The 15,581-nt window shown below is 33.8% G+C and overlaps 1 protein-coding gene across 3 annotated transcripts in view; it reads left to right on the forward strand.

Moving 5' to 3' along the window:
• Window positions 1-9,437, forward strand: part of TTLL7 (tubulin tyrosine ligase like 7) — a 97,980-nt gene extending 88,543 nt beyond the window's left edge. For all 3 annotated transcript variants that reach the window (XM_060303554.2, XM_030866049.3, XM_030866050.3), the window contains one exon: window positions 4,755-9,437. In XM_060303554.2, the coding sequence (XP_060159537.1) occupies window positions 4,755-4,875 (121 nt within the window). In that variant the 3' untranslated portion in view covers window positions 4,876-9,437. The remainder of the gene's footprint in view (window positions 1-4,754) is intronic.
• The last annotated feature ends 6,144 nt before the right edge of the window (window positions 9,438-15,581 follow it).

Here is a 15,581-nt window from a genome sequence, read left to right on the forward strand (position 1 = left end):
GAAATCATAATGAATGTAAGAAAATATTTTTAACTGAATGATAACAAAAATATTACAAATAGAAACACAGTATGTACATAAATCATTATTATAGGAATACTTATAGGCTTAAATGAACATATTAGGGAGGAGTAAGGCAAAAATTAAATGATCTAAGCAACCGTCCTGAATGATGACAGAATGATATTAAAGTAAACCCAAAGAATACAGAAAAAGGAAATAATAAAAATGAGAGCAGAAATTAATATAATGATGCAAACGGAATAAAGAAGATCAAAATGGCAAAAGTGGGTTTTTTAAAAGGCTAATAAAATTGATAAACAACTGGTGAGACTGATCAAAATGTAAAAGACAAAAATAGTTAACGTCAAGAATAGAAATAGAGATGTTACTGCAGATATTACAAATATTGAAAATTTTATAAGAAATATGAATAATTTCATGCTGATAAATTCGGTAATTTAGATTGTTAACAAATTCCTTGAAAAACACATATTACCAAAAGTGAGAAGAAGATATACTCTTAATTATTGAAAAAATTGAATCAGTAATTAAAAACCCTCCCACAAAGATGAGTCCAGATTCATAGGTCTTTACTATCTAATTCTACCCATCCAGAGAAGAGAAAATTACTATCTAATTCTATCTAATTCTACCCACCCAGAGAAGAGAGAAGTACTATCTAATTCTATCTAATTAAACCCACCCAGAGAAGAGAGAAAAGGAAGGAATGTTCTCTAACTTGTTTTATGAGGCTACCATACCTTTGATACCTGACCAGGACATTGACAGTCTAATCTCACTCCTGTACATAGATGGAAAAATCTTACATAAAATATTAGCAAAACAAACCCAGAAACCTTAAATAGGATAATGTATCATGACTAACTTTTGTTTATTGCATCAGCTTAATTGTACAATAACATTAAAAAGTGATCAATGTAATTTTAGTGGAATAAAAAATCATTTAAAAATATATGGATGGGCTTCCCTGGTGGTGCAGTGGTTGAGAGTCCTCCTGCCGATGCAGGGGACACGGGTTCGTGCCCCGGTCCGGGAGGATCCCACATGCCGTGGAGCGGCTGGGCCCGTGAGCCATGGCCGCTGAGCCTGTGCGTCCGGAGCCTGTGCTCCGCAACGGGAGAGGCCACAACAGTGAGAGGCCCACGTACCGCAAAAAAAAAAAAAAAAAAAAAAAGGATAAGTCACTTGTTAGAATTCAGTATATTACATTCATGCTTAAAAAATGCTTAGCAAGTTAGAAACCAAGGGGAAATTCCTTAATCTAATAAAAGATAAGTACAAAAACCCTACAATCATATACTTAATGGTGAAATGTTGAAGGCTTTCCTTCTGAGGTGAGAAACAAAACAAGATTGACTGTTATTACCGCTTCTATTTACCATTGTGTTGGACCTAGCTCATTCAAGGAAGCATGCCAAAGAAGTAAAAGGCATTGGATTTGAGAGAAAGAACTAAAACTAATTACTAATGGATATGATTGTGTTCACAGAATCTAAGTAAATCTACAGATAAATTATTAAGTAAATTTAACAATTTTGATGAAATCAAAGTTGGGATAAAATCAGTTGTAGGGGCTTCCCTGGTGGCGCAGTGGTTGAGAGTCCGCCTGCCGATGCAGGGGACACAGGTTCGTGCCCCGGTCTGGGAAGATCCCACATGCTGCGGAGCGGCTGGGCCCGTGAGCCATGGCCGCTGAGCCTGCGCGTCCGGAGCCTGTGCTCCGCAACAGGAGAGGCCGCAACAGTGAGGGGCCCGCATACCGCCAAAAAAAAAAAAAAAAAATCAATTGTAGTTTTTCTATATTAATAACAAACAGCTAGAATATATGACATTTTAGATACAATATCATTTTTCAATAGCATCAAAGAATAATTCTTAGGAATAAATGTAACAAAAATGTGTAAGTCTAAGGTGTTTCTCCTTGGGATGAGTTAGCTACAAGTTAGCTAGTTTTGTACTTCGAGAGTAAGCTACAATAAAAATAAAGCTGGAAACTTCACATTTTTTGGTGCTTTAGCACAAACTCTTTAGATACAGTCTATAGAACCACTTTCTAGAGATTCTTCCTGCTAAAAAAATCAAATTGTATTATTTAACTTCATTGCAAAGAACATTTCAAAACTAATCTTTGATGTTCAGCTAGTGTGGGATCTCCCAAGAGATACTAATGGAGATATTAAGGCAAATAATCCATTGTGTTTCCCTGTAATGCTTTAAAATATCCCACAGCACTTGCTTTAGGGAAGCAAAATGTTTCTTCCAATGTGATTTTATATGCTTTTTCTAGTTCACACTGAATTTCTTTTCCTTTCTAAGTCTTTAAAAAAGTTTTATTTTAGCCTTTTCTGCTTCTATTAAAAAGTTTAGGTTTGCAGATATATAATATTTTTCTACTTTTTAGGTTTTTTATACTTTATATTTCTGAAAAAAATGAGTATAATCATTATATCCTTTAGTTTTAAAATTGGGATTCACACAGAAATGACAGTATAGTATAGTTGCTGGGAGCACTGGTTCTGGAGTGAGACCAAATGGATTTGAATCCTGGCTCTGCCACTTACTAGCTACGTGCCTGTGGGCAAGGCATTTAACTCCTGTGCACTCTGGTGTTTTCATCTTTAAAATGGAGCTGATAATAATACGTATCATAGAGAATCGTTAGAAATAACTAATATTTTTAAATCAATTATAATGGTCCTGGCACACAAAAACACTTTTAAAATACAAAATAGTGTTAAAGAAAATAGTGTAAGTTAGCTCTAACCCTGGACTTTGTACTTTTATTTTTTCATCTGTGAAAATGGAGATCTTTAGCTCAGAAGGCTATGTGAATGTTATCGTAATGTCAGTAGTAACTACTGCTTGGAAATTCTTCAAAAGAAAGTCAGCAAAAGTTACTGTTTACTATAATAATTATCAATGAAATCAGAATGTATTTTCAGTAGAAGATAGAATAACTCTCAACTAATATGGAATAGTGGTTTTTGATCAAACACTTTAGTTTCTTTTGCACCTTTGCCCTAGATAGGAAGGGTAGCCTTTCCCTGGCAGAAGATATCAGATCAATCATCATGACTCCACTAGCTCTTGACATAATAATTAATCCATATAAATTACCCAAGTGGTATTAAGAAAATAATTTATATAATCTGTGATGTGAGAAATCAATTGTTTCATTATTCATCACCCATTGTGCAATTTTGATTTAATTTATATTGTTGTATATTATTTAACTGCTCTATTAACTTAATGATTTGAGCAATTATTTATAGTTTGTGATATTAAGTAATAGATTAAGGGGATATTATCAGATAATTCATGATCAAATGATATTTATGAATATTATGGAGAATTCTGCCATCTTAATCTGAATGCTATATGCAGTTTGATCATAGTGAATTCATATTCTTCTACAAAATTCATATAACACAACTATAAATGTAATTTCCCATTGACACAGAGGTTAGTAGTTACCAACATTATTTCATATAGAATAGGTAGCTAATCCTTGGCCTTCAATTTCTTCATGTGTCTTTGGAAGTATGATACTGTGGCTGGAAGATGCTAAAGTCAAGTGAAGAAAATAAGTGATTTGATGCTCTACCTTCGTTTCTTTTTTCAAGACTAATTATAAATCTCCTTCTGTTGCTACTTCTGCTCTTGGAATTTTTTATAGATATCTTTGTCCTGACTTTCTAGCATGTCCTTCTCATCATTACCAGGATTTAACGCTTTTAATAGTGATGCTTATTTGCATTTGCTCATGTGGATTTCCTTGATCATTTCTCTCTCGACATATAGATTGGACTGGCCTAATGCTAATCAGAGGTTTTCCAGAGAAAACAGATTATACAGGCACACACTCCTACTTGTAATTACTGAATCCCAAAGCTCTGAAAACTCAAACGAATAAAAGTAAAATAAAAGTAACCCATTTATTGGCACATCTGAATTGACACGAAGTTGTTTATAGTCTTTATCCAATTTATTGTGAATATTTCTCTGTTTCACTACAGAAATATTAATGATTTGTTTACAGGATGCTGCCCCAAGACCCTGATGATGTTACATTATATATAATATATATACTATAGTGTCCTAAAATCTGGAAAATTTATGTATTCTGAAATATATTTGGCTGAAACGGTTGCATGCAACCTGTAATTATGATTGTTTTTGGTTGTCTGTAATCACAAGCACCCAGTAGTCCAAGAATATAAAATTTACAATCTAGTTATGAATGTTAATCTTTAACTTTTTCTTTTAGATTACCTATAGTCATAACACATCAATGATATATTTATTAAATAATAATCAATGGTTTCAACATCCTTGAAACATTATTTTAATTGGTTAGCCAAATTCTCCTGTCACATGTTTTTAAGAAATATTTGACTGGTTACACACATTATTTACAGAGGTGAATGATGAATTCCAAATTAACATGAGTCATATAAACAGTCTCCTAGCATGTGAGTTCATGGCTGTTTATGGGATGTCTCGGGACACTAAGATCACATGTTACATCTATATTCAACTCTTTGGGTGAGGCTTTATGACCCTCTCCCTGCCTCCCCTCCTCAACTCAGGAGAGGAAATCTGTTTATGTGGGTTGCATTGTTATAGTATCATTTCTCATGTAAGATGTACAAATTATTAACCACATAATATTTTAGTGAGAGATGTTAATATTAGTTTGTAAAGTCTAATTTTTTAACTATCATTTTTAGGTATTTACTACCAGGAAGTACACAATTCTTCATGAGAACACCAACCTACAACTTGAAATACAGTTCACCTGGAATGGCTCGCTCCAATGTTTTGTTTACATCCCGGTATGGCCACTTGTGAAACAGAGGGAAGATCGCCATGGGTTATGCACAATAGCAATTCATATTTTTCCCAACTTAACATTGCAAAGACAGTGACCATTAAGTGCTGTTTTATGTATATATGACATATATGTGTGTGAAACTATATACACACATGCACTCAAATAACATATATATTTATTATAATATATGAAGGAAGAATTAGCAGGAAACTGGATATAAGATTTAACCTTTCTGGAAATGTAATAAACCATGTTAAAATTGTTTACACAAATATGTGAATGTCTAGAATTTGCTAGGTTTATAATTAATACCTTCCTACTAGAAATGTTATTTTTGCTGCAGAGTGTATAAAACAGAATTGATCTTGAAGATCCCATTACAGTGTTAAATTATTTTCTAGGTAATATGTCTTTTGACTTGAAAAAGCATTAATAGTAAATTACCTTATTAATTCTCATATATAGTGGCTATTTAAAATGAAAACAAAAATTAGAAGCCTGGTGTTGCTTGATGATAGGATTAAGTAGGAAACAGGTTTGTCATTACTATAGCACACTGTAAAGTACTATAAAAATCCCAACCAGATTCTCCAAGATTTTTATCCCTCAGTGTGGAAATTTAGCTACTTGTGAAAGTGATAATGTAAATTTTCAGTAAGGATCTAGTAAGGTCATACTATGATCTAAAATGGAAGACAATCCAGTGGGTTAAAAATAAACAAAACTTACTAGCTTGTATTTTTACTTTTTATTGGGAGTCACATAAAGGGAACAGAAAATGGTGGTAATAACAAAATCGTTCCATATGATTTTGGTATCTCTTACCGCTGTTACCACTCACTTTTTTTTGGAAAGTATATCTCTGATGAGTACATATGGTCAAATACAATTTCTTCTGTTCAAAGAGCTGGTATTTTAAACTTATTTCAGTGTTACAGAAGTGTCACACTTATTTTATAAATCTCTCAATGCTGAGACCAAATTACATTGCAAAGACTAATACAGAGTTTCATATTGCACCATAGAAAATAAGCTAAATTATTGCAAATAGGAGATTCTGATTACTAAATATTATTAGTTATCGACGTGCCCTTGAGAATTTAAAAAAAAGTCAAAATAGAGTTTGAAGTTTTCTTCTTGTCCAGAGTTATTATGTGTAAGTTTCATAGCAGTTTACTTCCTTTTTTTTTGCTTACAGTTTCAAAAACAATGAGTGAGCTTTCAGTTTTCTATACAAATATAAATAGTACCATGGATATCCTTAGAGATTGCAATATTCACCTTTTAGAATTTTATTTAAACTTCTCCCAGTAGTTTTATTCTCTCACAGATGGTAATTATTTGCAACATTCATGAGTGTTTTACCTCCTTTTACTATCCTGAAAGCTATTTCCAGTAAATGGAGAAATGGTCCCAAAGCAGAAGGAGAATTGAGAGGGGCAAACTGGCCTGCTTTAATTCACAAGCTGGATAACTGGCAACCCAAAGTTGTAAGTTGATATATTGTGCTTTTAAAGCCATGTTCTGAGGCTGGATTAGGATAAAATAGGTTCTTCCCTAAATTATTGCTGGCTACTTGATTCTTTATGACTACCTATCATCCGTATTCCAGTGGATACTTTTCCTTGCTAATTGCATCCCAAAGAAGAGTTTGTTATTGTCTTTGTGGGAAAAGAGGATAAGGATGTCAGGATGAAGGAAATTGCAGTGTAGCTCTGAGTGTTTATGACGCCATTTTGTGAATTCTTAAATATGTTTAGAATTTTTTGGAATAAATAATGCAAAAATTGGGAGATTAACAAAATTATTATAAGAATGATCGTCAGGTAGGCCTTTTCATGGAGCAGTTTTAGTCATTTTTCATTGAAATTCATGATTTTGTTCATGAATGAGACACAATTTCAAGTGTCTGATATATGATATCAACCCAGTTTGTTGGCCACTCACTTGCATTAGCTTAAATCACAACGGTGACTTAATTTGCTAGAGTGGGTACTTTGGAAGTTCTTTTCTTAGTTGTATAAAAGTGAAATTTTTATTTAAAACGAGAAAAGAATATCTAACATGTCTCCCCCTGGGGAAAAATAAATACAAAAAAAAGTAAATTTAAATGTATGAAACTACCCAGTTAGTTACTGATGAGCAAATTTCATTTTCATTCCTCTAGTTACCTAAGTCTGGCATTGTTTGAGTGCTAGAATTTTATTGCCCACATTTGCCTCTTTATACTGATCTAGTCTGATATGATGAAGTTGTGAATAAAAGCCATGTGCTCATTATTTATGTATACTACCTGGTATGCTGTGGACTACGGTTGTGTTAATGCTTATTCCCTAATGAGAAACTAAGAAAAGAAGATACAGTAATAAACCGTGGAAGTCTTTAGAGGCCATAGAAATATTTTAGTGATATAAAATATTCCTTAGTTTTTAATTATAAATTTTTTATTCATAGAGTTAAAACGTAGCAGTATAAGTGATAGTATGGGTCTGACTCTCTCTCTTCTAGGAGAGAAAATAACTTTATCTGAAAAACTCAGAAGCTATTCAATCTTACCAAGAGATTTTGATAGGGAATTTGGTTTACTTATGATGAAAGCATATTTTCATTCTGTTATTAAAAAATATATCCCTGCTCATTCTGTGACTAATGCTTTCCAGAACTGTATATGTTTGGAATGATTGCAGAATTGTATAAGAAGTAACCTTTTAATGTTAAATTATCATCTATGAACATTGTATGAGATTGAAGATTAGTTTTCACTGTAATAATCCAGCATTGTAATAATTACCATTTGCTTTATGTATTCTGTTGAAGGAACTATTTGTGATTCATATTATGATTATTAGCAACAAATTTTATTTCATGTTGCATGTGTAAAAATGAAATTATAACAGGATCAAATATGGAAATGCCAATGGTAACCTCTATCAGATGCAAAGATCTATACAAATTTTTTCATATATCTGAATTAGGTCTAAATACAAAATTTTTCTACTAATTCCTCCCCCCAGAACTAAAATGAACCAAACTCAAGCAAAAAACCCCGATCTTCTTCTCATCTAATATTTACACACAGCTAGATGATAGTGGCTTCTAGACATCAAGAAAAAGATTTCATTCTAATTTTTTTTTAATTTGGAAAGTATATGATTATAGAATTTTGTTACCTAACTCTAAATTTCACATTTTAATATAAATTAATCCAAACGCTTTCTTCTTTAGCATGACAAAGTCATTCCATTTAAAACTTCTCTTTAAATCTAAACTTCCACATTACTTATTTTCAAAAGTACCAAAAAATTGATAGTTGCATAAACTCTATATAAAGCATTGCTTCATTCTTAAACGTATATTCTTGAAAATATAATACCAAATATCTTGAGAAGAGTGACAATAAATACTTTCCTTTTCTGTTCTGTAATGCTGTTTTACATTTTGAGTCTTAGTTTACTTGGTTCTAAGGGTTAAACAATAAAAAGTGTAAGTACAATTAGTTGTGTTCCTGTGACCTGATGGTTTTTGAAAATTTCTTTTCTCTTTAAATTGAGAAATTTAATAAAGCTTTCAAGAACTGAATTAGTTATCTAAATATTTTGCACTAATGCTACTTACCAATAAATTAAAATTTTGAAAGTATTTTGATAATCAAAATTTTACTCCTTACACTGTTTTTTCTTTCTTCTTCTTTTTTAAACTTAAGTTCCATTTGAAGTTTTGACCTTTGCATGGACAAATTCAAGAAAAGAGAAATCCTGCCTTTTAAACATTGGTTTATGGTGGTGTATTTTTGCTTCAGCAACAATAAAACTTATAAGATGTGTTATTGGATCAAGTTCAGTTTTTCTGCTGAGATTTTTAAGAACAAGGTTGAACTTTCAATGTCTAAAAAGCATTAATTGTCTGGATCCATATGAACCAAGATAATGGCCACAAATAACAGTCTTGCGACCAAAAATTGTTAAATTAAAACTAATTGCACATTTTGAGATTCTTGCCCTTTTTTGGTGCTTTTTTGCCTTGTTATGGGTATTGAAGGAAAACTATTCAGGTGAAACATTCTGCATTAACTGGGCTGTATTACCTAAAAAGAGCTACGTAAAGTTTTTATTTTATCCCCACCTGCTAATTTGAAAACTGTTGGTAAAGTCATCATTCAGTACACTAATATTTTCTAAATTAGTAAGACTTACCTTACAAAAATAATCAGATAATGCTGATATTTCTCTTTCAAAGGCTAACAATGACAGTTCTTGGTCCTGAGCTGGTTGGTTCATACAATAACTAATGTACATGCTACTACATTGAATATTAATAGATTTGCTGAAGATTCTGGGTTTGAGGGTTAGCTTGAAAGCAATACATTTGCTACCATGAATCATGACGCAAATTATCCCCATGTGTTTTACTACCTGTATATGAATGCAAATGTTGTTACAGAAAATATGCTTGAAATGTCAACACAATGTGCAATTAGTATTGCATTGTCATGCTTCAGCATGTGATATCTGTATGGTGAAGTTATTTCAATTACTCAGATATGTTACTATAATAAAAAATATTTAATATAAGAAAGCTACATATGTCATCAGATGGTTATTTCTGTTCCCCCCCCCCCCACACACACACTGTTTTTAGTAGTAGAAGAGACTGGCTCTCAATTAAGCTTTCAGGGTAATGAAATATATTTTCACAGTAATTTTCTTCTGCTGTAGAGTCAGCAGTAGAACTGTGGGGATAACTTTACCTGCTATTAAAGTCAGGTTGAGTAAACAGAATTGGTGTCAATTCCTCTCTTAGTTAGCTGGAAGGTAGACTGGTCTAAAATTTAGAAATGACATTTTTATATCTTTCTAGCATCATTATAACAATAGTATTACTAATCTGAATAGAAATATGTCAGCATCTCAGCTATGACATTTTTTTCAGGAATTTATAATTTTATCACTATTAAAATATACTAAACCTCAATAAGTAGCATATCCTAGTCTTATTGCCACTATTACCATTGTCTATAAGATGATTGTATATAAAGAAATTGAATATTTTTCCTTTAAAGAAAGGAAGCTCTTTGGATAAAAATCTATCATGATAGGAACTTCAATGCATGTATACCTCAGCAACAAGTGATATAGATATTGACTTTTTAAATGTATTTTTAAAGATTTGTTATTTTATAAAGTAAAAATATTCTATAAAAGCTTTAAACTTTGAATTTTTTTCAGTGATAGATAAAGATGAGACCAATGTGGGTAGTTTAGTATCTCCCTATTATATCAAATAATTTGTAAGATAAATATACATATAGTAAATGATTGAAAATCTTTTAACACTATAAATAAATCATTCTGAAATAATCTCAAGTGTTAGAAAACTTCTTGTAGTGCCTTAAAATAAGATTAACATTTCACTCTTTTGTAGAAAGTAAGATAATAGATCTTTAATTTGCAGAGAGTAGTTAGTCTCTTAGTGATTATTCATGTACATATAGAATATAGTGACGAAAATGTCCATCACAACAGTCAAGTAAATGTGGAAAACATTGGATGTATAAATTGGAATGTGTTTCCTTCTACTTTCAGGACCTATCAAGAGTCTTTAGTATTCTAAGATGCTTTGAGAGTCCCCAGTGAGGGACTGGGACATACACTAGTTCCTAAACTAATTTCGCTATGGTATCTTATTTAAAATGCATCTCCCAGGACTAGTCTTCTATTGACTAAGGTTTGGAAAACACTTAACTACACCAAGTCATTCACTAATAAAGGAATCAAGGTATTTATTAATTTATTTATTTAATATATACTGTGATATAATTATGAACACTGACAAATCTAGTGCAAGAATTTACTTGCACTTGTTGCTTGAGAATTTGGTCATTTCCAGAGGAATATTTGAACAAGTGTTTCAGCAGGAATGTCTTGACCCAAGAAGGATGACTGCAGATAAGTAGTCTTAATGGTAAACATGAGTTATATTAGATACTTGAAACATAATCATGATATGCAAAGTAATATAAAATGCTTAAGATGTGGTCAGAATGTGGTTCAAGCCCTTATGAAAAACTATTAATGATGTATTGGGTCTAACATGATAAAAGTTTGTCTTTAATGAGAGTCTAATGTCACCCATCAGCAGATGATAAGAGCTTTGTATAACAGACAATATATCTAGATGCCCTTGCTGGCCATCTGAAAGACTCTTCTTATATAAACAAAAAGGCCTGTTTGTGGCTGATAAGTTTCCTTCAGAGCTGGAATTTATTAAAAATTTGTTGTATTTGTGAGAGACAAAATCTACTGAACCAGTTTATTTTCTGTGGTTAAGTTTTCCTTAAGCAGTATGTTAGACACTTTGGGAGCCTTCAGAAGTTTCATCTTTCATTTCTATTTGTCCTTATGAAATATTGCCAAATTAGTCTCCCTCTTTAAAAATATAGGAAAAATACTGCTATTCAGTATATTTAGGGAGTTATACACTGAATGGTACTATAATGACCTAAACTGAACTATTTTATATAGTTATCAAAAATACTAAAATTTTGGCTTGGAAAGTAGTGTCTAGACTTTTGTACAGAAATGACACCATTTTTATAACTTTATAGCAAGGCAGCCTTCAATATTTTATATAGAAGTAGAAATATACAGTGAAGGTAAGCAAATTCCAAATTTTGTCCTAAGAACAGGTGCAAGCGGACATAAACCACATAAATTGGCACTGTTGTAACAAAAACCTTCAAGGATAATAACAAAACTATGTAAATTTAGCCAAGCTTTGTTCTATTACAGATGCTGCTGTTGCTAGTGATAGAATAAGATAACTTTTTAAAGGTCAAGAAACATAATAAAATTTATTTTTTTAAATGGCAGTACAGTATGCTGTTAGCAGTAAAAACATTAATATATTGCCATGGTTATACTATATCTGATTTTGTGGAAAATATATGACAGTGTGTGTGAAAAATACAGAGTATATAAACCTTAATGCAATCTAAGAAAATACAATTTCAACATATTACCTCATTTTCATTAAAATGATGAAAATATGAATTCAGAAAATCACATAGTCCTTAGTCTAAAAATAGGTAGATCATCAAAACCTAATATCATTTAAACTCAAATTGGTATTTGTTCAGTAAATGTTCTACACCATAATGTGATGTAGAAAGGAAATCTCACATTTGTGGAAGAAAATGAAGGGATTATTTTTTTAAAAAGCAACTTTAGCTAATCCCATTATGTTTTTGACTTCCAAACTGAAGCAACAATCTTGTTGTCATGAAACATTTACTACAAATAAAGAATAAGTACATTCCTCAGAAGTTAGCTTCATTTTGTATTTTAGCCTCAGGTTTCTCAGCCACAGATTACTTATATTTGTGTTTTTGAATTTTTTTCCTGATCATTTCTAATTTTCTGCATTTCATCTCCTCTGGTTCCACTTATTACCATGTGAAGCATTACCACATTATTCTCACTCTAAAAATACTAAATGATCATTGCCTATTTTGGTTGTTTTAACTAAAACACTGAGTTCTTATAAATGTATACAAAGTGCAAAGGCAGATTCCACTTCTGCATTACTGTCTACACTTTTGGATTAATACTTTTTTCAGCATTTTGGTCCACATAGTATCCATTTTTTTCTGAGCAACAGGTAAATGGTTTCACTTCTCTTAAGTTGTGTTGTTTAGAATCTCCTGAGAATGTACATCCTGATAAACCAGGAGAAGCTCACTTCTAGAGCTGAAATGTTCTAATATCGATCTTGCTTCTTATACGTGCTAGAAATTTCCACACCAGTTTGCACATCTGACCTAGGTACTTAATTATTAAATAGGGGATTACAGATTTCTAGAGAACTCCATGGCACCATAACACCTTGCTAAGTAATCCCAAGGCTTTGGGAAAATAAAAGGAAGTTCTTTATAAAGGTTGGAGTCTGCTTTATTACCTTCCTTAGCTTATTATCTCTCATCTACTGTCTTTTTTACTTTTCTTATGTAATAGAACATCCAATGGAATAGGAAGCAGATGATGTGTGTTCCAATCCTGGTTCTGCTATGATCTACCTGAGTGGGACAGGGTCTTCGTTTCTTAAAAATAAAAACCAACTTTGTCTATATGAGAATTGTGTTGTGAGGAAAATAGGAAGCACTAGTCTCTGTAGTAAAGTAGTGTCATTTCCCCATTGTATATAAAAAAAAATCTCACCGACGATCAGAAGACTCTTCTTTGTGATTCTGAGTCTGTCGGGTATCATCAGGATGTCAGGATCTGTAAGAATGAGACGAAGGAAACTTGTTACCAGGTGGTGATCATCTTCACCCATTCTATAAAAACACCGTACATATACCCACTAAATTCAGTCTCAAGATCACAAGTAAGTTAAAAGTTATTTACACAGGGCTTCCCTGGTGGCACAGTGGTTGAGAGTCCGCCTGCTGATGCAGGGGACACGGGTTCGTGCCCCGGTCCGGGAGGATCCCTCATGCAGCGGAGCGGCTGGGTCCGTGAGCCATGGCCGCTGAACCTGCGTGTCCGGAGCCTGTGCTCTGCAACGGGAGAGGCCACAACAGTGAGAGGCCCGAGTACCGCAAAAAAAAAAAAAAAAAAAAAAGTTATTTACACAGCCAGGGATTTTAAACAAAACAAAACCAAAATCTGTAGATTTTGTTATTCTAAGTAAAGTAAGATGCTGGTTGAAAGACTGGCCTCAGATGCCAGATGGCCTGGGTTTCAATGACTCTGAGCCTCAGTTTCTTCATGGTAGAATAGGGCATTCCCTATAGTGTCGTAAGGGAACTAACTGGACTATTCTATGCAGGGTTCTGAGCCTGGTGCATACCTCCCAATAAATGTTCGTTGCTGTCATTTTACTTCCACGTGATGCCTTTCTCCACCATCCCAGAGAAACACAATTCTGTGGTGATATTTTAGGATTGAGAGCTCCCCGAACTGTCACAGCACTCTGGGCCATGCTCCAGGTCCTCCCATCACATATTTCCAGCCTTGCTGTCTAGCTCGTTCCTCCTCTTGAAGCAGGTCAGTTTTGGTCAAGGGAACAATGTGTCTGTTCAATTCCCCAAAAGTTCCTCTAACCATCAAGATCTCTGAATACACTGAATAGAAGGGAAAATAGAGTGTTCTGTAAGGAACAGACTTACATATTTGTTCTTAGGAAATGCTAAGTATAAACATCACAGAATTACCGTGCACATGCCTTTTCTGAAACAAGAAGATGTAAAGAAAAATCATAATAAGTGAAAATTTTTATGGGCTGCTCTTGGTTTTGCTCACTAGGGCTTGATGTATGCTGTCAGCACCACAAACAGCACTAGGCCTCCTACCTGTCAAGCACTGCTGAACGGAGCTCTGGGGTATACAGACCTCACATTCTGGGTGGGGAGATACATAGGCACTGCTAGGTAACGGTAACGCAGGCAGGTGGCACAATGGAGATATGAGGGTTTTGTGCGAGAACAGCAGAAACCACGAGCATCCTGCGTGGGAGAACTGGGAACAGTGTCACAAGACAGCAGTGGTGTTAGATCTTGATATATGAGCAGGATTTCAAAAGAAAAGAAGAGGGTTCCAGATACAGGGAATATCAGAGGTGAGAGGGCCCGACTCACTCACAGAGCCGAGAAACTCCGTGTGGCTCAGCGTGGGTTGGGGTATGGAGTGGATGAAGAGATGTAGGTTGAGCCCAAACTGCAAAATCCTTAGATGCTACAGTTAAGAGTTTGGATTATACCCTTTACACACTGGAATCGATGGGCATTAAAAAAAAATCAAGTAGTAAGGAGGTGGGGTCTGCGACTTATGGAGTTGGCTACGCTGGCCTGGTGGGAGAAGGAGGAAGACTGGGCTGGGCGGCAGGAAAGTAGTTAGGACTGGAGTTAGGACCAGGGCCTCAACTTAGGTGGGTGGATCCAGATTCAAGAGACACTTCTGAGGAAGAATCCTTCAGACCTTTGGACCAATTTTATATGAGGAATGAAGGAGAGAGATCAAGGGATTGTCTACTTTTTAAAAAATTATTGTGAAAAATTTAGTGTAAAAAACTTGTGTTTAATATTCAGGCTGAAGCTGTTCCTTTCAAGCCTGCTTTTGTTGGCTGAGGCATGTAATTTCATTTTGACAAACATGTATCAAGTATCAGCTGTATGTCAGGAGCTGTGCTAGATACCAGAGAAACAAATGATTAATAAGACAACATGCTCACTTTCCATGAGCTGCAATTCCAGCAGATGAAAAAGTCAGCTAAATAGATCGTTATAATAAAATATACTAAGGATAAATAACAGAGAGATATGTAAGGAACTCTGTAAAATGTTCTATTCTTGGTGACATGGAGGACCTCTATAATGTGAGGGCTTAGCTCTGGTTGCCAGATGGAATTGCCCTTATAGGCATCCAGGTACCATGAGTAATTTGCTTAACAGAAAGCGGAATTGAGGCTTAATATTTAGATTAAAAATAGGAGCACATAATAGGAAGAGGTAAAAAAAAAAAACAAAAAAGTTAAACTTTCTCTTCAGAAAGGACTCCTGGATTTTCTACAGTTTCAGCTTTAGTCCAAATGATGAGAGGTGTGTAATGCAGCTGCTCGGAGGCAGGACTCAGAAGTGAAACTGTCAGGATTTGAATCCCAGTCCTACCACCTCCTAAGAGTCTGACCTTAATACCCTGTTTCTCACTTTCCTTATCTGTAAAATGGA

The sequence above is a fragment of the Globicephala melas genome, chromosome 1 (genome assembly GCF_963455315.2).
Source record: "Globicephala melas chromosome 1, mGloMel1.2, whole genome shotgun sequence".
NCBI classification, from domain to species: Eukaryota; Metazoa; Chordata; class Mammalia; order Artiodactyla; family Delphinidae; genus Globicephala; species Globicephala melas.